Below are 24,424 nucleotides of genomic sequence, written 5' to 3'. Positions count from 1 at the left end.
AAAGTGGTGCCCATACTTCCCAAGCAAGGTAGCTGAGGTGACGGGGAGCTGAAGGGCTGGGGCAGGCAGGCAAGACACCTCCCAACAAGAAATCCCAACCACCACCAGCCTCCCATCCCTCCCTCTGCTGTGGCAGCTTCCAGTGCTTTCCCCATGCAGCTGGAGGTGACATCCTGCAGCCTTCCATCCACTTCAGGTGACTCCCACCTCTCCATCTCCAGCAAGATGGGCAGCCAAAAGGAGGGGAGGGGAGGAGAGGGGGTATGGCTGGGATTGGGTGACAGCCAGGATGGGGACAATGCCTAGGATGGGACGATGGCTGGAATGGTGGTAATGGCTGGGATGGAGACGAGGAGAAACAGAGACCAAGGTGGGAAGAAGAGGCAGCAGCTTCCAGAAGAGTTTTCTGGCTCAGTTTGTGTCATAAGAAGGTTTTATGGTTTGCTCGTTTACTTGATTTCATTTCTAGAAAAAGTGCCCAGAAGAGTCTCCTGTCCCATTGTTGGTATACCCAGAGAGAAGGGGGGAAATCTAATGTTGTGGACATTAACTATAGAAGGAGCCACAGGCCTCAGATATTGCTTAGAAACTCGTATTTCAGATTTAAATACCATACAGTAAAAATAGAGCTGAAAGTACCGCCCCACATTGTCTGCAAATCATTGCCAGAATGAACAGCTTCAATAAATTAAAAACAAAACAAAAAAATTGAAATATTATTTACGTCTCAATAAAAATTGCAGTAAAACCATTTACCTTTTCTTTTGTGTGTGTGTTTTCGGGTTTTTTCTTTATATTATATATAATATATATTTATATATGTATAGGGCTGCTCCAGTGCAGCATTTTTAGGATACTTAGCCAGAGAAACACAGGGGAGCATGCTTAGTGCACCAGGGTGGAGGGAAGGGGCAGCTGTGGTCCCCCCTCCAGGCGCTGTGCCCCATCACCACAGCCAAAATCACAGCCCCTGCCTCTTCCCACTTGAGTTTTAGGCCCAAAGTGCGGGTCTCCGAGGGCTGGGGCGCCCTGGGGATGGGTGGGAAAGGACCAGGGTGAGTGCAGGAGGGACACTAAGCATCCGCCACTATGTTTCCCGACTCTGGAAAGACTCGTTCACCTTCGCTTCGGTTCCAGCGCTTGCGCTCCCGAAAATGCACGCGCAAGTATAAATACACCCCCCGACCCCACCGCCCCCCTTCCCGCTCCCCCCAGCTTAAATATCCCCCCGCCCCAGCCCCGTCCCAGGTCTCCAGGCACCCCGGGTGAGTGTCAGGACACCTCGATGATCTCCATGCTGCCCGAAAAGCTGGACTGTTTGCTGATTTTGCCCAGCTCTTCCCGAGCCCTGCCCTCGGACATGGTCTCCTCGAATTCCATCTGGCAGCTCCTCCGCTTGAATTGCTTCTCGGCGCCGGCCTCCTCATGCCAGCTGTGCCGCCCGTCCCGCGGCTCGGCCCGCGCCTTGTCCCTCAGTCTGATCTCACATCCAGCCGCCACCGCGCCGCAGCCGAAGGGCGGCGGGTACGGGCCGGCGCTGGGAAACAGGCCGCCGCCGCCGCCGCCGGTGCTGCCGGAGTCCTTGCCAAAATACCAGCCAGCCTCGCCCGGGCCGGTGCCGGGGGACTCCAGGTGCACCCCGCTCCAGGCAGCCGCGGCGGGGGTGGCGCCGGGCGCGGCGGGCGGCTGGCCGAGCCGCGGTGGCAGCCCGTCCTCGGCGCCGGGGCTCTTGCGTGTGGCGCAGGTCCCGCCGACGTTGAGGCTGAGCCCGTGGGCCGGCGAGCCCGCTGCGTGCCGGTGCTTCCGCCGCTGCCTCGCCTTGGCCTCCAGCAGCAGCTCGGGCCCCGCGGGCCGGTCAGGGCTGTCCGCCCCTGGGGAGAAGGGGCTGAGGCTGCCCGAGCCCGAGGGACTGTCCAGCTTGCAGAGTTTGGGGGCTTCCCCAGGTCCGGGGGGCCCAGGGGGGTCCTGCCGCAGGCCGGGGGAGTAGGCGGACTTGATGTCCAGGGAGAAGGAGCGCTTCAGGCGGTTGGTGTCCTGGATGCGCTCGGAGGAGAGGTGCAAGCCATTGAGCCCCTGCTGCAGCGTGGTGGGCGACAGGACCTTTGGGGTCCCGCTCTGCCGCTCGGGGTCACCGGTGGGGGACGCCGAGCCGGTGCTCCTCGGCACGTCCTCGGCCTTCTCTGAGGTAGGTGTTGGGGGTTGCCGGCTGCTCTCAGCCACCTCTGCTGGGTCCTGCTGGGCGTCCCCCTCGCCCCAGTCGCCCTTTGACTTCAGGGCCTTGAGAAGCTTCAGGCTCCTCTCGTACTCCAGGAGCTGGCCCAGGAAGTTGAAGTTGGGCGAGATGGATGGGCGACGGTCCTTAACGAACCTGCCGAGAGGCACAGACAGCCCTGTTGGTGCTTGGTCCTTCAGTGGGCCACCCCTACTCTCTCCGCCTCTTTAGGAGGAAGTGGCATCATTGAGAACCTTCTGACCAGACCCTCCAAAGAAAATGATCTTGGTGAACCATGGGGCCTTGGGATGCCCTAGGATTAGAGCTGGGACTGCCTCCCCACTCCCTTTTACCACTCCCAACCCTTCCTTGTTGCATGCATCTTATGAAGGCAGGTTTGGTTCGGTTTGATTTGGTTTGATTTGGTTTTATTGGGACCCAGCCAAGACCAGACAGAGTTTCAAGGAGCCCTGACCCTCTCCTTCTGGGCTCTGCTTTCCTTCCCCGGAGTGAAGCGTACTGGCATAATCCCCCCGCTACCATCAGGGGAAAACTCACCTGTAAGCATCATCTGATGACATGCCCATGGTCTTCATGATGTAGGCGATGGCAATGGTGGCTGACCGGGAGATCCCAGCCAAGCAGTGCACAATCACCTGGCAGCTGGACACTTTAGCTTTGTCTGGAGCACGGCAGAGGAAACAGAGAGAACAACGATGGTGAGCACAATAATTCTAGCCTCCCTCCACAACCCTCAGCCCCTTTGTGTGAGAGGACAACAGCTGCTGGGAGCAAAGACCAGGGAGGACAGAAGAGTTCAGGTTGTGAAGGCTGAGAATTGGAGGGTCTGCAACCATAAGAAAAGCTCACCGATGAATTCAATGGACTTGTCCAGCCAGGGAAGCAGCTTCTCACAGTAGTTGTCATTGACAGGAATGCGCATGAAGTGACTATCACAGATGAAGTCTGGCTTGGGACAGGAGTTGCTGGCATTTAGGACATAGCTTATCCCGTTCTGTGTCATCAGGTCCTGGTGGGAAAGAAGCCATCAAATGATCAGCTGAGTTAAGCCCACAGCCCATATTAAAGGTCTATCTTGCCATGCACACTCTCTGCCTTTTCCCATCCCAGCATTTTCTCCTGTGGCTCTCCCAGTGCTGCCTTGGCCTAGCTGATGATAATACATCAGAGACCAGCTCAAAAGGTTGTGTCAATTTAGATGACACAGGTTTGAACCTCAGCAGATCTTTATTTTGATCTGAGTAAAGTGAGCAAGGCCAAAGACACCAAGAAAGGGGTCCCAGAGGGGAAAACCAACAACCTCGGTATGAGAGGAATACAACAATACAAGAAAGAAAATTTGCAAAAAACTGTCTGAAAGCTGTGAATGTATCAGCTGAAGGAGAAAGGAGACATCTCACCAACAGATTGGAGAGAGGTCACTGGTAGCACTCTGCATTAATCAATGTGGCCAGAAGATGCTTTATCCACAGGCAACAGAGTGAGGTCAAGTGTGGAGGCCTTGCGTGGGCAATGCTTCTTTTCTCCAGCACGTGGCCACATTGTGGAGATGGCAGAAAACACAGCTCCAAAACATGAACAAAACCCTCCAAGGAGGTGGGGAGGGTAGGAAGCCATCAATTTCCCCACCTGGCTTTGGCTCCTCAGGATTCTGGCGCCAGGATTTCAGCCCTAGCTCTCCAGTGGCTGGTTTCTGCCCTTCCAGCAGGCTTGATGGAGCCAGTCCAGCTCCCAGGCTCACATTCTTGTCATTTTTCTCTTTCATTTCCTTCTACTCCCTGTACATAATTTCTCTCTCCCTCCTTTCTGTCTCCAGCTTCAGTCTGGTGTCATGGTCCCTCTCCCTCCTTGCCTGCCATGGATGAGGGCGCCTGGCTGGCTCCCTCAGGGCTGCAGTTGGCAGACGCTTGGCAGCACTTTAACTGCAATTCCTCTTTCTTTCTTCTCATTACTTTTCCTTTAAACAAAATTCCTCCCCTGGTGTGACATCACAGGACAGCCTTTCTGGCACCTTTTAACAGGCACTACTGGTCTTCCCACTGGGAAGGAGAGGAGTCCTTAATACTTTCACCTTTCTGCATGACTGGGGTCCCCAACGGGACAGGGCAGACATGTCCCCTCAACAGGGCTGTACCTTGTTCAGGACATCCTTCTGGGAGCCCAGGTAGAGATGTGGCAGGATGCGTGTGGGGCCAACGTTGGCCACAGGCAAGCATGGCTGGGAGATACTCATTGGCAGGATGGCAGCTGGCTTCCCCTCACAGAGCCCTGGGAAGCAGGATGAGAAGGTGGCAAAGCCTCCTGTGGAGAAAATGGGGACATTGAGCTTGGAGCAGCAAGGCTGAGGTTATCAGTACTCGGCAGCCTGAGGCCCAGGCTGGGGACACAGTGGTGATAACCCTGCAGCCCTGAGAACAGAGCCTCCAGGAGCACTCGAGGACTGCCCAGCCACCACTAACCAGTGCACATACATTGTGATTGCTGTGACACACGTGTGGACAAAGGAATGGAGAACCAGCTCTGATTTTTCCCTGTCACAGCTAGACATTAATGCACATGTGAGGCATCCCACACCCTCTCCAATGAAGTTTGCTCTTCTTAACTTCATTCAGACAAATAACAGGAAGAGACAGTTCTTTTTATGGGCCCCTACTATTCTGAGGACAGGGTCACCTTTTGATAGCAAAATCCATCAGGGCAAGATGACGACAAGCAAGCCCACTGAGATGCAAAGCTCCTGGGGTCTGGGAGGTCAGCCCAAACCTTGCTGCATTGGCTGCACTTACATACTGTAATTTCTGAGAGATGCCCCCTCTGCCCAACCCTGCCAAGCCCATGATTTCTGCCACACATGGTGGCATAATGGTACTTGCAGACCACTGCTGTTTTTCATGCTCTGATGTCGCTGAATGTGACAGCAAGCAGTGTCCATTTTACTGCACCAAGCTGCTGGGCAGTCACACTCAGCTTGAGCATCTGGAAGCCCAGTGTTGAAAGAAAACCCCCATCTGAGGTTGCAGTAGCTGGCATATGACAGCCAGAGCTATTGTCACAGTGTCTGTCACATGGTCAAAGGCCTGAGAGCCAGTCCTGAAAGCTTGAGCAGGGCTGCAAGCCTTGCCCTGCTTGCACAGCAGGCAGCAAGGGGAGCTGGAAAATCCCCGGTGCTGCTGCATGTTGTGCACAGTTGCATAAGACCACTGGTGATCCCAATTTGCTTTCACTCACTGATCCCATACTCCAGGGTAGAGCCAGGTCTGGCCAGCAGTGTCCTAATTTCACTCCCCTCCAGCTGAGGACATCTGGGTGGCAGCTCCATGCAATGGAGAGGAGTTTGAGTCATATCTGCCTCAAGTTTCCCTTGAAGTTTTCCCAGTCATGCGAATGAGCAGATGCAGCTTGACATCACCCAAAGGGCAGAGAGGACTTGGGGGCTTGACTGCCTTTGACTGTCAAAGGGACCAGGATGCTCCCACGAGATCGTTTTGAAAGCCCAAGTCTCTGGACTGAGCACCATGAGAATTCCTGGCCCATCTCCACAGCTAAACAAGACCTTTTAACGAGTCAGTCCGTCTCCCCTTCGGAAGCAGGGCAGCCTTGGCACATTTGCAATTTACCTTCTCCAGCACTTTGGCAACATTTCTGCTGATCCTCCTGGAGCACCTTTCTGGCTGCTGGTGTGGCACCCACGCTCAAGAGGCATGACTGGTGCTGCAGACAACCCATCTCAAATGTTTGTGAGATGAAGGTGATGGAGAAGCTGAAGCAGTGCATAAAATCATGCTCACACCACTTGGGAACATCCAAGGTCCTCCACCACACTCCATCTCAGCACTTCCTGGTGTCAGCTCCCACTGGCCTAAGGGGAAGGTGTCCTTCACCAAACCTCTTTCCACCCCTCTTTTATGTTTTCCTGTCTGACAGCTAACACATCTCCCAGCTTCAAAACCCAGTCAAGACAGGAGGGGTAGAGTTAAAGCACCTTATCTTTTCCAGCACTTCCTTTTCTCTGGCTCCCTCTGAAATGACATCACCTCTCAACTGGGACATTAAATCAGAGCAAAAGCAGGAGGCCCAGCACAGGTGCAGCATAGCTCTGGTTACTGCTCATCCCTGCACTGTGTCCCCATTGCCAAGGACTGTCCACCACTAGCCAGAGCTCTGCATGGATGCATGTGACCTCCCTGCTTTGCCCCGTGCTGAAGCCTGAGGGATGCTGGGGCAGAAACCCTGTGGGAAGTGTTTCCTTCAGTTGCCCCTAGAGAAGCCTTGAGTTTGAGTAGGGCACAGATCTGACCCCGCGCTTGTGTGAAACAACATGGGAATTTTTCTGAAGGAACACAGCACATTTTAGGAGAGCAGCGTGCACACAAATGCAGCCCCAGGGATCAGTGCCTGCTCTGGTCCATAGGTGCCCAGCCTCTTGCACTCACATCCATCAGGAGCTGCCCAGGGCAGTGGATGGGTTTGTAGGACTCTTTAAGGTGATCTCATAGTTCAAGCAGGTCAGGGCATGCTGCTCTCCCCCCATTGCCCGCCCCCACCACACTCAGCTGGCAGCAGATCCTCTGTCTGGGGAAGTCCAGGCAGGAGCTGAGGGGGCTGTGAAGCAGGAAGGGATGTTTGTGGAGTGGCAGCAGCACTCTTAGCTGCAGTGCCTACCTGGGCAGACTGCCACAACTGGAGGATGCTAGCCCCTGAAATGATGACCATAGCTCACCTCACTTGTCCTATGCAAAGCCTCAACCCTGTGTCCAGGAGTCCAGCCCACCTGTCCTCAGCTCCCCCATACTTGCAGCTGCTGAGGGCAGCCTGGGCTTGGGGGAAACCCTAGAGATGGGGCCGGGTACTTGATACCATCACAACATGGAAGCGGCGCTCACCCCACCCTGCAGCGGCTGCTCCAGCATGCCTTTCATTTTTAGAAAGCGAAGTAGCTCTTCAAACAATCCCAAAGGCAGTGAATGTCCATGTCTGGGCTTCAACTGATACCTGGCCTTTCCTTCCCTCTATGCCTCAGGCCACGGACCCCAGATTCTGCTGGGAGAGAGCAGCAGAGCCCAATGAGATGAAGAGCCATGATAGCATCAGTTCTAGCCTTCCCTCTTATTCACAATGCTGGTGCCAGGGGCACAATTTCTCTTGGCACGTGTGGAATTAAGTTCAGGAAGAACATGTATCTATCATGGAGTGGGTGTTTGGGGATCTCTGGGTTTCTTCTGGATTCTCCCCTACCCTAGTGAGAGCTTGTGGGGCAGCAGCTGGTCCTTGTGTGGCAGGGCCCAGTGAGCTGCTCATGGCTCCAGCATGGAGGGCGCTCAAAACCATTCTCTGGAAAAAACAGCGTCTGCCTGCCTACTGCAAATACCTGAGGCAGAGATGGTGCCCAGGAAGAGAAGTGGGAACTGGAAGGGAAGGGAACCAGAACAAAAGTGGGGATGCTTTCACTGCTGCTGCTGAAAATAGAGGAAAGAGGAGCCAACAACCAGCAACAGGGAGGTTCTAGGCGGCCTAGGAAGTGAAAATCACCCTTCTGGAAGTGAAAATCACGCTGAGGCACAGGGTGTTGCAACTTAGTGCCCGAAGAGTACAACAGAGACCTTGTATCTCCCCCATCCGAAGTTTCACTCATAGGGTGCTGACCACCCTTCCACCTCCTGTGGAAGCCATCCCCTCTGGGCCAGCCCCTAGCCCTGCTCTGCATGGCCCTTCTGTCAAACAGAAGAGAGGGGAAAACACCCCAACTTCTCCCCTATCCCCATCTTTGCCAGGCCCTCTCCTCTGCGCATTTTCCAGCTGAACATCTATGATAACCTCCCAGTGAAACTGTATTTATTGTGAGAAGAGATGCTGCAGAGGGAATGCAAACAGCCTGGGAATCCTTTTTGGGCCCATCCATCAGGCCAGGGGGAAGATGCCAGCAGCATCTTTGAACAGGCTCCTGTGGTACCTGCACTGCTGCAGCTGTTGGGAGCTGTGTGACTCCTCCCATCCAGCAGCAAACTGCACAGTGAAGAGACCCTCTGCCAGTCCCTGCACCAGTGTCTGCCTATGGCCCTGAGACCAAAATGAGCAAAATGTAGTAAAAAATGAACAAAAACACAGACACAGAAGGAGATTACAAGATGTAAAGACCGAGATGTTGCATTGCTGAGCTGGGACCCTGACACAGCTGGGGAACCCTCCACTGCCCTGGCTGTCACCTTCAGGTGGTCTCTGGGGAGATCCTAGTCATAGCTGGGTCACTGACAACATCGCAGGCAAAATCTGTCACCTGTGAGTTGCACTGTGCCCTTCTCTGCCAAGGCTGGGCAGAAGTGGTGGTGCAGAGAAGGTGACAAGGAAGGTGACAAAGTCCTGGCTAGTGACAGGGATGTAGTGTGGCATTATTTTCCTTCTGGTGGTAAGCCTCAGCTTTAGGGATTTACAGTCCATTAAGCTGCATGAGATGTTAATAGAGGCGCTGCTGAGGATAAAAGGAAGGTGTGGGATACACAAAGCATGGATATCCCAGCTCCCTGTTGTTCCCTGTGTCCCTCCCTGCACTGCGCCTGCCTCCCTGCACTCTTTCTAGGCTGGAGGTGTGAAGTGGAGCTGGGGCTTGAAAAGCCTCTCACACCTTGCTCTGATGGTTGCACTCTGTGCATTCATGTCCAGCCCCATGGACTGACCACTTCCTTCAGAGATCTCTGAAACAACCGAACAGCTCTGGCCTTGATGCTGTGTTCTGCTGACTGAAGAAGCTGCAAAAGAGCTGCCCGGGGCACCTGCCTCACCCCAAAACTGCTCTTCAAGAGAGCCACATACCTTTTGAACACCCCCAGCCCCATGAATCTCATAGAAGTTCCCCTAGAGACACACCGAGCAGTGTGTCCTGTTCAGCAGCCTCTCCTGTGCATTGCAGGCTAAAAGGTCCCCACGACGAAACAGGGAAGAGGTGACATGTCACTGCTGTGCCATCAGTTTGTGGCAGCAAGGAAGAAGGAATCCAGAGCTAGAAATCCTCTCCAGGCCAGCAGCTACCACACCCCAGTCCTCACCTCCCGCTCTCACACCGAAAGCTAGAAGGAGACCTACAGGGGCATTAAAGATGTGTTTTACAGCCCACCCTGATTGCTGTCATAATGAGAGTTAGAGAGCAGCAGCCGGAGCTGTTCAGAGAGTGGCTCCCCAAGCAGCTGCCAGAGGTTTTGCGGCAGCCCGCAGCCCCACCAATGAGTTTTGCGCCTGTGCTTGTGCTGGAGACCCTCTGCCCTGCTAAAGCTCCTGGCAGCTGAGGGGGCTGAGAGAGGCCAGGCTCTGCCCGGCTCTCATTAAAATGCCTGCGGTGGCTGAGAGCCGCTGCCAGGGCGGCACGTGGCAAGGAGCAGCGGGGCATGCAAGCGAGCACGCGCCTCGGCTTGCTGCTGGAGCAGCCGCCACGCCGGCATGGCTCCCTCACTGCTGCCTTCTCTTGGTGGCCAGGATGGTGCCTGGATAGCCCCTCTTCATCAGCCCAGCCCCTTGGGGGACATGCTGCTGCCAGCACTCTGACCCATCCATCCCCAAGTGTCAAAGAACCTTGCTGAACTGAGATACAGCAGGAGATGTCAAGAGCTGGGGGGTACCTGCAAAACTTCAGCCCTCACCTGCATCATGCTCAGCCTCTTTATGACAATGAGCCCGAGTGCTCGGCCGAGCATCTCTGCTGCAGGTTGAATTGAAGGACAGAAAATGGAGGGGCCTGGCAAGCTGCACATCAACCCCCAGAGCCGCTGGGAAAATCCCTCTTTGCAAAACGCCATCTCCCTGACTAGTGCTGGGTGGGAGCCTGTTGGTGCCGGCAGCTAAGCTGGGCGGCATGATGAAACACTGCTTACTGCCACCCTTACTCACTGTGCTCCAGGGAGCTCCGGGGCTTTGTCAGCATTTCCTGCTGCCTGGGACGTGTCTCAATTTTCCCTCTGCCTCCATCCTCACTGCTTCCCTGGGTACTGTAGTTCCCTTTGATTTTGCCCATCCCTCCCAGCAATGCCCGATGTGGACACAGCCCATTTTCTTGTGCATCCACAAGCCTGGTGAAATTCTGGTGCTCTGCAGCCTGCCCAGCTTGCCCTCTCCTGGCTGATGCTCTTTTATGTCCTCCCATCTCAGAGCATTGGAGAGAGATGTCTAGTTTTCAACCAGTCTCTTTTTCCACTCCCCTGCCCAGGTTTCACTATCCCCTCACTTGGCACAAAATTTCATCACCCCACTGTTGGCTCATTTTTTATTTTTTCCAGGCAGTGGGGATGAGAAAGCCGGTGAATCAGCCCTATTATGGATTCATGTGCATTCTCTGTTTCCCCAACGGTCACCCCAAACAGCCTCTGTCCATCTGCTGCTACAGTGCCCTGCTGCCTCCCTACCTGTGTTAGCCCCCCATGCCTTGCAAGCTGGTCCCAGACCCCGTTCCCATTCTCCCAAAAACGGAATACACCTTTAAAAGAAGAAAGAGCAGCAGAAAGGAAGCCCTCCGCCTACACAACCACGGACACACTCCTCGAGCTGTTGAGCTTGATTTTCCTCTGGTGACTGTGCCTGCTTTGGACCAGCCTTACTCGTTCTAAGTAAAGAAAAATGTGTCATTTCCAGGAGTGACTTATTACTAATGACACCATCACTGGGTTATGTGCTTCATGCCACAAAAACCTGTCAAGCACTTTTAGCAGCCTCCCATTTTAAGTGGTGATGGAGGGGAAGTTGCTTGATTCAACCCTTCGGTAATCTAGGTCATCCCAGGCTCGGCATATTTTTAAGCTGCTCCAGTTAATATCCCATTCCTCCGCGTGCCCTTCGCCCTGACACCGGGGGGTGGAAACACCGCAAAACCCTTTTCTGAAAGAAACCACCCAAGATGGGCAGGCAGGACAGCGCTGGTGAAGCGAAATGGCTCCGGCGGGCAGCTGCCTGGGTGCGGGCAGCAGCGCAGAGCTCTGAGTCGATGGCCCCTTGTCCTCCCCGCCGTCCTCGCCCGTCCTTGCCCCGCGCACTCTCCTCTGCCCGGTGCCCCCTCACTACTCCCGCAACCCGGCGTCCGAGGGCGCAGAGATGCTGGCAGCAGACCCTCCTGGCTCCCGCAGCTTTCCTCCTTCCCTCCTCCGCTCCGTCCGCGCCCTCGCCAAGCTTGCCTAGATGGCGATGGGTTCAGGGGAGCCCTGTCCCCGCGGCCAGACAGTCTCACCGGATCCCGCACCGGGAGGGAGGGCTGCCTAGCGCCGTTGCCGCTGCAGATGCCTCTGCCGGTTGCAGGCAGCCGCTCACCTGCCTGAAGGAGCTGCCCTCTCCGTGCAGCTCCTGTCCCAGCCCGGCCGCCTCCGCCAGCGCTGCGCACATCGCCCCTAGCTGGGGACCGGCCATCGCTCCGCTCCGCTCCCCTCCGCACGCTCCCCGCTCGCTTCCATCTCCCCGCTCGCCAGCTGCCTGCGCTCTTTGTATCGCCAGCACCGCGCTCCGCTCCCCGCCGGCCACTCGGCAAAGGCGATCTCCGGCCCCCGGGCAAAGCAGGGCTCCGGCGGCGCAGCCCCCTCTTCCCGCTCCGTCCCCATCGGATGGAAAGGCGCCGGCTCGGCTGACAAACCTCTCTTGTCCCTGCTCTCCTTCATCCTCCGCACCCTTATTTTCAGCTTCATCTGCCCCTCGCGCATGTCTGTCCAGAACTGGTCCTCGGAGGGAGCAATCATTACATCCACGGGCATCCAGGCAGCTGGGCTGCGGCTCGCGGGGGCACCTCTCACCAAACAACAGCTGGCGGGCAAACGAAATACTAGAAAAACCAAAAAAGCGCCCCTGCGGCAGAGCAACGCCAGCCTCCCCCCGGCTCCAGCCTTCAGGCTGAGAAAATAAAAACCATTAATAAAAAGCCGAGCGGGGTAGGGGGGCTCGGCGTAGCCCCCTTTCCCCGGCCGCCCCCCTCTTCGCCGCCCGCTCCAGCCCGAGTGAGCTCAGCCCGGGAGCAGCCGCCCCATCCGCCGCCGCCGCGCTCGCTGCGCGCCCGTACCGCGCTCATAGCTAACGGGTCAGGCATGCGGCCGCATTCCTTACTCAGCACACAGACACGCAGCACAACGCCGGGCTGACATATGCTTCGCTCCCTGCTTAAAGGCGCAACCGCGATTTTCTCGCCTGCCCGAAGACCCCCGCAGCGAGCGGCCGCGGCGGGAGATGGATCGCTGCACCACGCCGGCTTTGGCCCCGCGCAGTTAATATGGGCACGGGAACGTGGTGGGAGGAAGCTCATGCCCACACCTCATTTTAGCACCTCTCAGGGCGGTGTGCGATCAAACCCCCACAACGAAGGGGGGATGCAGCACCACCCTCCATCCCGGCTCCCTGCTGCTCCTCGTACCGTGAAGGCAGGCACCCCAGGGCTGCACAGCCTCCCAACAGCGGCTCCTGGCAGGACCAACCTGCATCCCCTGGGCGATGTTTAACTCTGAACCCCAGCACCAGGAAGGGCAATGCCGTGATCTCAGTTTCCCAAGAGGGAAACTGAGCCACAAACGATTAAATAACTTCTCCTGCAGCACTTCTCTGCTGCAGGTCATAGCTGGAGATAGCAGGTCCCTAATGACCCTTGTCCCTTAATATCTCCACGGAGAGCACCACCCAGGAGGATGCTCATCCTGGAGTGGTCCCAAACAGCTGGAGATGAATGGGTCCCAACAGCTGGCAGGAAAAGGGGCTGCTGGCACTGGGCTGCTCACACCTGTGTGTGGCCATGTCAGATGGAGCTATCTGCTTGGTCCCAGCAAAGCAGGACCATGGTCTTAAGGTTCCCTCTGGCAAAGCCTTCTCACGTGCAAAACTCCAGTAAGGGGGGGGGGGGGGGGGGACATGTAGGAATGGCCTTTCCTGGTCTCACTGGGGGTCTATCCATCTCTAGCGGCTTCTGAAGCAGGTGGGGATTGATGCATTTTCTTCTTTGCATTTGTTCTGGAGGAGAAAATTACTTGTCCTCCGCTTCCCACCCGCAGGACTCCTTAATACGTCTCCACACAGCTCCTTACGAGTTTATTGGTCTGAGCCCAGGCCTCCAGAAAATCATTCAGGATTATAGTAAGCGGGGGAGAGAAGGGGGGGCATGTATTGTGCCTTTGAAAATCTGAAGCTTTATGGGCTGAAAAACCCCAGGCTGAGCCATATGTGAGTGACTTCAGTGTTTTTCCTTTGAATGACATCACATGAGATGAGGTCATTGGCATTAACTAAGTGCTGTCTCCTCCCCCCCACCCCGAGCGGAGCCAGCCTCCTAACGAGCCTTGTTGTTGTAACAAATATGGTTTGATTATTATCAGATGTGGGTCAGAGGTTGGATAAAATTCAAAGCGTGCTCCAACTAGGCTGGAAGAGAGAAGCAGCCTTCCCCCACAAGCCATGCTCGAGAAGTGACTACCACAGCAGGTCCCCAGGGGGATCTGTGGTCCCCCACATTTGCCAACACTGTCACTACAAGGGAGGGCGCATGATGCTGGTGGCCAGTGCCAACACCTGCCAGGGATGGAGATCCCTCTGTGTCCCGCTGCCACTGTGCCAGCAGTGCTCTACCCGTGCTGGTGGGTGATCCACCTGTGACCTGCTCTGGTGGCTGGGGGTCTGCTTGGGGGGGACCTAGTCACTCTGCTGGGGTCAGTGGGTCATGCAGGGGTAGTGGGCAAGGGGGATGCTGCAAGAAGCATGTGGTGAATTAGGGGATGCAATACTCAACCTGCCCCTGACCCAGAGATGCACAAACGAAATTTGTCTTTCCTTGCTGCCCTCTGGTTGTCCATCTCCCTCAGGCTTCCAAGAGCCCGGGGCACAAGTTATTTTGGTAATGCCAGGGTCCCTGAGGATATGTTTGGACTGAGATTTCAGTTCAGGGCTCCTGGGAGCACCAGGTGGGAAGCTGGGCATGACACCACCAAGTAGACCTCAATGCAGGAGGCTTACCAGTGTCCCACACCCTTCTGGTGCTCAGCAAAAGACAAGCACAGACAGCCAGCAGCTCCCTTCCTTCACCAGAGTGAATTCCAGACACATGGAGATGCCACTGCAGCCACCATTCCTCCGGCAGCATCCTCCTCTCTGCTCTCTCCCCATTTTCTTTACCCTTTTGCCAAAAGCAGTATAAGGGGTTGGCACCTGGGGTGGGGGGCAGCTGGCAAACAGAGAGATAAAAGGCAATATCCATAGTGCAGAAATACATTCCATGTATCAGCTGCTGCCCCTTGTTCCTTTTTCCCAAGTGCTCCTCCTGGCCAAGATGTCACCCATCCTGCCTCCAGCCCCTATTCAGCAGACAGGAGGTGCATCACCCAGGGAGAGATGCCCAGCCTCATCAGCCTCACTTCACTGTTGTTACCACAGCACTCACTGGAAAAACATCTGCTGCTGTGGGTTGGAGCAACTCATGTAATCCTCCTGCAAGAGCAGGGTGAGTCCCTGCCCAGCACCTACATATCCTGTCAGGACAGTGCCTATAGCCTGGCACAAGCCCAGCTGGGCAGGGCCAGTGGTTCCTCTCTCCACCCAGCACTGGGACCTGGTAATAATTGCCAGTGACGACCTTTTGCAGGCATGCAGCACAGGCCCAGGGAAAAGGGGGAGGCGGATGAGGGGAGGCAGATTTCTCAAAAGGAAGGAAACTGTAACTGGGCAGTGGCTCCTGCCCATCAGGATCGCTTACTGGGGAAGTTGCCTTCCTCCCCTTGACCTTCCAGAAATGAGAAATGAAATTACACAGCAGTTTTCTAAGGCACAGCAACCAGAGGGCTGCTCTTTCCTGAACCCCTTCTCCTCTGTCCCACTCTGCCTTTGACCCTTTTGCTTGCCTTTTCTGGGTCCAATGGTTAAAAACACGGCCAGAGGGGGAAGGGAAGCTCCTGAGGGTAATTATAGAATCGGGAAAACAAGTTGTCTGACGACAGCGTTGCTAAACAGGGAGGTTTAGAGCATAGGTCTGGAATACAATCAGCCTTGCACATACATGACCTGGCTTAACCCCTCCCAGGGATGCAGTTACTGGTCCCGCCGGGGCTGAAAGCCTCCCAGGCATCTCCTGGTTGTGGTTCAGGGTGAGAAGGGGGCACCTTACTCCATCTCTGTGTCTTGGACTGAGGAGACTGGGAGCACTCCCTAGGGCACCCGCCAGGCTGAGTGTCTGACGTTGGATGCCAGCACCCACTGAAGAGGGGCTAGAGGGCAAGAAAACACAGTCCTGCCCTGGCTTAAGTGGTCCCAGATGGCTTTGCTGTAGGAAAGGAAGCAACCCCTCCAGGGATGTTTTGCATGAGAGGAAGGGAGGTTCAGAGAGTTACCTAAACCTCCAAGATTGTAAAAATCACAAACCTGGTATTCCCATTTGATTTTTTAAAAAATGCCTTTCCCTCTAGGCTGGTTATCAGTGTACTACCTCCAGTTCTCTGGAAAGTCAAAAGAAAAACATCACCACATGCACCTCACCACCTACAGCCTGAAGAAAAGCTGTATGTAAGCCCCTGCACAGCCCTTCTTGTCCTTCTTCCATTCCTGACCATCATGTGGGCAATTTTAGATGAGGGACAACCTGAATTCCCATTCACATTATTTACAAAGCTGGTTCTTCAAAACTCCCAGACCTGGGAAAAGCAAGAAATTGAGAGTCCTATGGGAGCTCTTTTTCCTGTCTCATCCAACTCCCATACCCTCCTGATTCATACCCACACTCCTGCCAGCCAAGCATCTGCTTTTTCGGGTTCATCACATTATGCAATGGGATGGAGATGGCCACAGGTGGACAGAGGCACTTGCAGAAGGTTCAGAGACAGACTTAAAGGAAAATCTTGTAGGTACATCTGATGGATTCATGCCAGTAAGTCCCCAAGTGCTCTTAGACATTAGAGCCTGGGGGTACCTGAAACAACCCTAATGCTTGACCTAGAAGGGCACCTTCAGGCCCATGTACTGAGCAGAGGCTCTGCTGGAGTCAGGGGACAAAGCCCACCAGCTAGTGCATTCTGCACATGCTGTGTCTCCAGCAGACACATGCACAGCCCAAACTCAACAGGTGAAATCGTGATGCTGTGCAGAGTGGGTGATGAGGAATGTGACCATCAAATCACCAGCTGCACTGAGGTCCTGCCTCCCCACTCCCATCAGACAGTTTGTGACTGATGAACCCTGAGATTTGCTCACATGATTGGAGCACTGTGCTAATGACACCCAAGGATGTGGTTTTGAGGGTTTGATTCCTGTATGGGTCATTCACTTAAGAGTTGGACTTGATGATCCTTGTGGGTCCTTTCCAACTCAAAATATTCTGTGATTCTGTGACCAATGGGTATTTGGGGTATTTTCTTTCTTAGGTTTTAGTTTATGTTTTTTCTTACATATAGTTTGTAAAGACACCTCAATCCTGGTTCTGGATCCCGCTAAGCTTCTACCTTCAGCATATGCCATGACAAGCTTTGGACGCACGTGCTGTCACTCCAGCCTCTGAGACTCGGACTGAAGGCAAGCCCCCCTCTGCTCTGCCCTGCTTTCACACCTGCCTAGCTTGGCTTTTTTCACTCATCCTCCTTTTCCTCCAGAACAGCTCCAGCCCAACATGATCCAAGAGGAGCAGGGAGGAAGAGAGATGTGTGGCTGGCATGTGGCTTCTCATCAACATGACAGGAAAGAGCATTACAGAATTTTGAGCCAAGGATGAGAAAAGTCACGTTCAGTTGCCCTGATGTTTAACCTTTTTTTAGGACTGTCCCTATACAGAAAAAAAGAAAAGAAAAGAAAAGAAAAAGAAAGTGTTTTTTCTTTCCTTCTTTTGCTCTTTTTTTGTCTTTACTTTCTTTTATTTTTAAATTAAAATCATTTATCTCTGAGTTCTTGTGCCTCAAATAATTCCAGCCAGTGCTTCAGTGCTAAACCCACTCATGCCTGGGCAGCCCAAGTCAGCTCCTGCAATGGAAATCCCCTTTCCTTTTTCGCTACTTCTTTTTGCCTGCGGCAAAGTCACCTGTCTTTGGTAAATTCCTCCAAAATCCCCAAAATCTCAGCCCTCACCCAGATCACTGCAGCCATGCAATTACAACTCTCTGCAGCCCTGCCGGATGGCCATGGCACCGCTGGGCTGGAGAGGACCTGGGTCACGGCCAGCCTGCTCTCCGAGGAGGATGGCGAGTGAAGGGTTGGGAAGGATTTGTCGCTGATGATATTGTTACATTCTTTCCGAATCCTGGGAGTAAACAGACGCTCCAAATTTAGAAAGAACAGGACTGGAAAATTTAAACATTCCTTGAAGAATTGGTACAAAAGCAGGGGGAGGGGGGCGCTGAAGATGATCTCACACGCGCTCCCAAGCCAGATGAAAAGCTCATGACTCGAGTTCAGAACGCAATTGAGGGGCCTGTTTCAGGTCGGAGCACGGCATCGCAGCGGTGCAGCTCCCCCAGCACACGGAACTGCAGCAAAAACAGCCTCTGGGGTGCAAGGGAGGGTCCCAAGCCCCGCAGCCCTGCCTCTGGGGCCACCACTGCTGGCCACACTGCCATCCTGGTTTTACCTCCGGCTAGCACACGGCTTCAAGCGTGGGAGAGAGGAGCCCGGTGCTCAGCCTAAGGACCAGGGACAGGATGGGTCCCTGAGCATCATCTGGACCAGCATCCCAAGCCCTCAGCTGTCGCTTTTAGCCACTGAGCAGGAGTAAAAGAAAATCTCCACACTGCCCACTGCAACTGGACAAATGGAGAGGAGCTGGTGAAGCTCAGCACCCACCAGCTCAGCACCACACACAGCCCTGGACAGGCTCCAAAACCAGAGCTGGCACACGGGAGCTGTCAGGGAGCAATGGAGCCAGACTGCTGCTGCTGCTGCTTCATAAGCAGATAATGCCTCTCAGTAAAAACCAAGTGGGTGATTGCAAAGGGGAAGAATAATGGAGGAAAAATATAGCAAATAATAATAATAAAAAAAAAGGCAAAAAAAAAAAAGGCAAAAAACGCAGGAAAAAAAAGCACAAAAGCAAAGGTTTATGCTGAAGTAAACAAAGGTTAAAGAACAGTCAGGCTCCTGCAGGAATAGCAGAGCTGGGCTGGGAGGGAGGGGGCATTACGTAATGCAGGAAAAATGTTGGCTCCATTCAGTTTTCCACCACTTCATGTGATGTCAGGAAAACCATATAAATCAACAGTCTTTCTGCTCCCACGGATGGAGGGCAGCAAGCAGCACTATTTATACTTACACAATTAAAAAAAAAAAAAAAAAAAAAAAAAAAAGAAAAAAAAGAAGAGAAGCTGATGATTTCCAAGACTGGGAATAATTGACTCAGATTCTTCCCTGCCAGCCACTGGAATCGCTGCTTCTGGGCTGTTAACCCTTGAGGAGTCCCTGGCACCAGTCCTGCCACCCCCAGCTCCCCTGTCCTCACCCATCACCCTCCATCAGCTGCTTCAAGGGTCAGAAGGTCACTGGCCTGGGGGTGAACAAGAACAGCCAAGCCTGGTGTTTGCACGAGATGGGGACACGGAGGCACAGACCCCAGCATCTGCCGGGGCTGAGAGAGCTGGGCAGCACAGGGGAGCTGTGTAGGGCTGCCACACTGAACTGGGGACCCTCAGGACAGTTTCTCTGGGGTAATGCCATCCACTGAGGGACAGGCTGAGATTTCAGCAGTCCTTGCCAACACACTGGGGTCACAAGACACCTCCAAGGAGGACTGAGGCACCTCTTCTGAGACACCAAATGGGTTGGGGCAGGACAAGGTGCTTGAGGCCGGAGTGGACAGACCGAGGGGTTAAACCCTACAAGGACAAAGGTTCAGAATCAGGCCCACTCACACATCCTGCCCCAGACCTCCCAAGCACTCCAGAGCTGTCTCTACACTGGGCCATTGCTGCCCATACCACACGCAGGAGGAAGCTGTGTCTGTCAGCAAGCGTGCCCAGCTTCCCCTGGATGCTCTGCACAGCCATTCCAGTCATGATTTCCATGTGAAACACCGCCACCATGACCCAGTGTTCTACATTTCAGCTCCAGTTTTTTCCACCTGCTGGTGGCCCGTGTTCCACATCAGGCTGAGGCCCTGCTGCACTTTTAATTTGGGAGGCTTGAGCTTTGCTTGGTGCCTAGGACACCCTACACTCCTGCAGCCCAGGAGGATGGAAATGGCTGTCCTGATGATGGAGGAGGTGTGTGCCCAAGTGGGGGACAGAGATTTGCTGGCAGGGGTTTGGTGGTAGGGTGCTGATGGCTGAGGGGGTGACACGCTGCTGGTGCATGCTCTGCATGCAGCTGGGGGGCACTGGGACTATGAGGCTCCCCCAGGCCTCCACCTGCCTTAAGGCAGGAAAAACCTTCAGGGTTTTCAGGGCCACCTCATGCAGCCCTGTCCATCTCCAGGAGGACTCAGTGCAGGGGGCAGGGGTTTGCAGCCAGCACACAGCACTGCTCTTCACCCAGCCCTGGGAAAGTACAGTGGGTTACGGGGTGCCAGGGCCACACCACCAAGGCCATTTCCTGACCCATCCCTATGACTAAGCAGGTTCCTTCCCAGATGCAACCGAATCCACCTTTTCCTTCTCCTGCACCATATGCCAAACTCTGCCCTAGTTTATGCCACCGTGACCTTGGAACCGCAGGCACAGCTACTAAGGCAGGCCAGGGGCTGCCATAGCCAGCTCAGGGAGGCATCCTCCAGCACTGGCCTCAGCAGAGCTCCTGCAACCCAGGCCACAGTAATTACCTTTAATGTGATTTCATGTAGTCCCTGCTTGTTTTTGTTGCTAGAACTCAGGGCCAGGGGGTTTAATCCTGCTGTTTCTCTGCTCTGTTCTCCCCATCACAATGCAGCTGCTCTAATTCAACAGCACTTACCCCTACCTTGCATGGGCAGGGCTCCCTGAATGCCACTTGCCTGTGCTACCCTCCCCTCCACAATTACCCTTTCCCAGGGTCTGTCACTCTGCGGGTGTGGCAATTCCCTCCATCCCTGTGGTGTCCCAGGACACAGAGGTTGGTACTCTCTGCCTCAGCCCCAAAGTAGTATCCAATTGCCACAGGATGAGGACAGGCCTAGGGACAGAGGTGATTCCAATCTCTGTGCTTTTGGCAGTGTTTAGGAGCATGTCTGAGCTCAGTGGGACTGAGGGGCTGCAGGGGGCAGTGCCCGTCCCCCCATCCATGGGCAGAAAGCTCAGAGGTAGGCAGCCATCAGGGCAGATGCACAGCTGTCCCAGCCAAGGGGAATCAAAGGCATCTTCAACTCTCCCTCAGGCAGTTCACTGCCTCTCTCTTCTCCTCTCTGCTGGGTCAGAGGTTTTCATTCATCAGTCACCTGCCTCACTGCAGAAGGGCTGTATTTAGGGCAGCATGTGCCTCCTCCTGCTTGCACATTTGTGCCCGGAGAGCATCATCTCCAGCAGACTCTGACTCACTCAGTGATGACCCTCTGCCCCTGCCATCCTTCTCTTTCCAGTGCATCCATGGATTTCTTCTCCTGCCCTCCCTTTAACAGCAGCAAGAGGGAGCAGACTGCCTGAACCAGGTCTGGTCCTTGGCACAGTCACCAGGGCTGAAGCAACACAGAGATGGGAGAACAAAGGGCAGCTTTTGGATGGCTGGATCCATGCCACCACAACTCCTCTGTACCCTCGTCTTTCATTCACCCTGGCTGGTGGGTGCAGTGACGGGAGACAGACAGTGCAAGGAACGAAGGCATGGGGAGGACCCAGTGATGCCAGCGTGGGCTGAGCCTCCTCAGCCTGCATGCAGGGCTGCCTTCCTCCACCACAGCCACTGGTGGCCAGGGAAGCGGGTGGACATGGACACGGATGGCCACAGCTCCATCACTCCAGGCTACAGGAATGAGTGCTCCCCATCTCAGAGCACGAGATGTAGTGGTAAACCAGGGCTCCTACCTGTGAGGATGGAGACGCTGTGGAAACAGCTGTCCAGCTTGCCCAGGAGGATGGAGAGGAAGCTGTCAGCAGCCAAGCCGGTCACGTCCCGCGTGCTCTGGTCGTAGACCACCACGTCCTGGTGGTCCTCCGCCTCCACCTGCAGGAGAGCGGCAAAAAACGGGCATCAGAGAAATGGGATGAGCACTGAGGATGCTGCTGTCCACACCACCATGGGAAGCAAAGCTGAATTTACTGGTCACACAAGCAGGAAATTCCAGCTCCACACCATTTCCACAAGCTGGTGTGGAAATCAAATGGAGTGTCCAGCCAGGCTGGGACTCTGCTTCATGGCTACAAGTGAGTGTGTCAGTAGAGATGCCCACTGGCACACTCTCACCAACTGCAAGTGCTTTTGAGCATCCTACCCAAAAGTGTGTCACTCCTCCCCATCACCCACTCTCAGCCTGCTGTTACTTAACTGCATCCCAGAAATCACTACAACTTCTTCCATCACTTCCTCCCCAGACAACTTTTGCCCTCAGATACTCTTCCTCAGCCTGGCTGGTGTCACAGGGATTTGGAAGTGATTCTGTAGGCAGGGGTGCTCCCAGCACAGCCCTTGTTCTGCAGGTGGAGTCAGTGGGGCTGGATCAACAGCTCTTCAGGGCTCAGCCTGGGAACACCATGTGTAGCACAGTGCCTAGCTCTGTAAGCACTGTGCCTCACTCCAAACCTGCAGATCACCCCTAAGGGCTGAAGGAGAGGGAAAACCTCTTCTTTTGCTTAGTGGATATTCAGGGTGATGCTCTTTCTTCCTTTTGTAATGTGTGCTGGGGCCTGCACACTGCAAGGATAAAATGGAAAGAGGGGAAGGAGCTCCTGGGCTCGTCTCGTGTGATTTTACATACCATAAACTGCACCTAGCTGCCCACCACTGCAGCGATAAACTGGGGCAGGTGACAGGGTGGGATAATCTGCAGGCAGGCAAATGTCTGCAGGCAGGAGTCCCCCCACGCCTGGTGACGACTGGATTGCAATGAGAGTACTCAAGGCACAGCCAGACACTCCCACACCTACCTGAAGGTCCATGCACTAAAAGAAGATAAAAATCCTCACAGAGGCATAGCTCAGTTCATCTGCTGAAGAGCTGGGTGTATGGCACAAGCCAGCGGGGTAAGATACATCCATCACATCATGGGAGGAGCGGGAGGCAGCAGCAAGCAGGAAAGGAGGGAATGTGTGCAAGCTGCTCTCTTCTCAGCTAGTGCTAGAGCTGCCCATGGGCCACCCCGTGCCAAGCCCACTCCAAAACATCTTTAGAAGACCACTTGAACAAGGTACCACTCATGGACACCCGCCTCGTTTTGCTGTCTCACTGCCAAGCCCTATCTCACCACCAGAGCAGATTCGCTCAGAGCTGCCGTCATTATTAATGCTGCTTTCACACCCTGCTGCAGGTGCTTCCCTGCTCAGCAACGTGAGCACCATCCAAATAAAACTGCAGGGAGCAGAGATTCAGCTGAGCTCATCACATCTCCGCGCCGCAGTGGAAGGACAGCCCCGCACCAACAGAAATCCCCATCGGGGATACCACACGCAGCTGTGCACCAGGAAGGGGGGCTCAAGGGACCCACCTGTCCCCAGGCTGGCACCAGGGACTGGAAGGCAAAACTGGCCCCAGGGCTCAGCAGGATGACAGGAGGCATGAAAGGGCATGATAAGAGGGAAGGGAAAAGGACATGGGAATTCTAAAATAAGACACTGAGAAATGACTGAAGCCACTTGAGATAAGCCAGATGTGGATCTACACCAGCATCTTTTCCTCAGCCAATCCTGGCGCAGGACTTTTGTGGGAGGTCATCCAAGCACAGCTGGAGGGAAACACGGTGGCTGACAAGCCAGTTAAGGACCAGGGACCTACCAGTCCTCAGCAGCTGGCTAGCACTCCAAGGCTCCCCAGCACATCCCAAAGACCCAGTTCTCACCCTGAAGCCCCCTGCCAGCAAAAACAATTTCCCCCAAAAGCACAGTGAGGCAGGAACCACTCTGTGGTGATGCAGGGGCTCATCCCAGCTGCACAGTCCAGGCTGAGGAGGCTGCAGGAGAGAGACCAGCTCTGGCTGGGCAGCATTATCCCACAATAGGATTTAGTGTTCCCTCCACATGGGAACGCTTTGTTTGGGCCATTACTGCAGGGTTGCTGAGCGACGGCAGAGATGTGCAACACGGTTAACATCTTATTAAAGTTATAAAGTTTCACTCAATGTAAATGCCAAACAAGTGCTGGCCTTGCACGGCCTGGCTGCAAAAAATTAATACCTGGCTTGCCGGGGTGAGGATACCTGCAGGAAGGTCCTGAGAAGCCCTCATGAAGCATACAAAGAGCCTGCACTGGCATCCTGGCTCCTCACCACAAAGGGAAATAAGAGATCTTTGATCAAGCACATGGGTCTCCCATTAATCTAATGCCCTCCTGAAATGCCCCAGCTCTGGCCTTAAACATAGGGAGGCTAAAAGCTAACTGGGGCAGAGGAGGAGGGTAAAGCTGAAGAGATGCTCCATACTAGATTCCTACTTCTGCCAGGTGCTGGTATAGGACATGGACACAGCTGACAACAGAGGTATCCTTCTGAGAAGCAACACTTCCACGGGGGTTGTTGTCACCCCAAGACTGCTGAAGTATCCCCAGGTGTCTAGCAAGGGACAGCAGGATCAAGTCTTTCGGCTCTGGGTAGATGCTGAGTGGGGCTTGCAAACCCAGACATCCCTTTGAAAAGCTGATGGCTCACTCCAGTGCTGGAGGTGCCCCAGAGCAACTCTCCAAGAACAAATCTCCTCCTTGCTAAAGTCCTGGTTGGAGAGGTATGACCAGCCTGGAGCCAGGACTGCCCGGCCAACAGCTCCAACCAAACCCCAGCTGAGACCACTGATTCACTGTCTTTGTGCCAAGCCCTGTGCCCCTCATCACTGTCCCCAGCTCTGGCTGGAGGTAACTCCCATATGGATCAATCCCCAGCAGTGCATGGTTCAACACAGCCTGGATCCCAGCTCTGTCTCTCCCCAGCTGCCAAGCAGGGATAATGATGCTCTACAGGTGATCCAGGCTAAGATAAGAGCAAGCTATTATTATTATCCCAATTACTACTGACATCTCAGTCACGTATTGTTTCAAAACATAGTGAATCACCCCACTGAAATAACAGGGCTTCCATCAACATAAAGAGCAGCCAGGCACATGGCTCAAAAATAAGCCCCGGCTTTCCCTCAAGCAAAACAGCTGCTTGCAGAGCCAAGCTCCTAATGCAAATAAATAAATATTCCC

General features: G+C 54.5%; 1 protein-coding gene across 3 annotated transcripts in view; it reads right to left on the bottom strand.

Annotated features, from left to right (window-relative positions):
- Nucleotides 1–1,242: 1,242 nt before the first annotated feature.
- DUSP8 (dual specificity phosphatase 8) overlaps nucleotides 1,243–24,424 on the bottom strand; it is a 45,024-nt gene continuing 21,842 nt past the window's right edge. For 2 of the 3 annotated variants that reach the window (XM_066320889.1, XM_066320890.1), the window contains exons 3-7: nucleotides 21,121–21,259; nucleotides 4,368–4,534; nucleotides 3,083–3,242; nucleotides 2,771–2,894; nucleotides 1,243–2,368 (exon numbers count right to left, since the gene is read on the bottom strand). In XM_066320889.1, the coding sequence (XP_066176986.1) occupies nucleotides 1,273–2,368; nucleotides 2,771–2,894; nucleotides 3,083–3,242; nucleotides 4,368–4,534; nucleotides 21,121–21,259 (1,686 nt within the window). In that variant the 3' untranslated portion in view covers nucleotides 1,243–1,272. Of the gene's footprint in view, nucleotides 2,369–2,770; nucleotides 2,895–3,082; nucleotides 3,243–4,367; nucleotides 4,535–11,831; nucleotides 12,538–21,120; nucleotides 21,260–24,424 lie in introns of those variants that run through there. The other variant, XM_066320891.1, reaches the window with a different exon arrangement.

Source organism: Sylvia atricapilla, chromosome 6, assembly GCF_009819655.1.
Source record: "Sylvia atricapilla isolate bSylAtr1 chromosome 6, bSylAtr1.pri, whole genome shotgun sequence".
In the NCBI taxonomy this organism is placed as follows: domain Eukaryota; kingdom Metazoa; phylum Chordata; class Aves; order Passeriformes; family Sylviidae; genus Sylvia; species Sylvia atricapilla.
Note: the sequence above shows the minus strand (reverse complement) of the source record. Positions and strands in the feature narration are given on the sequence as shown.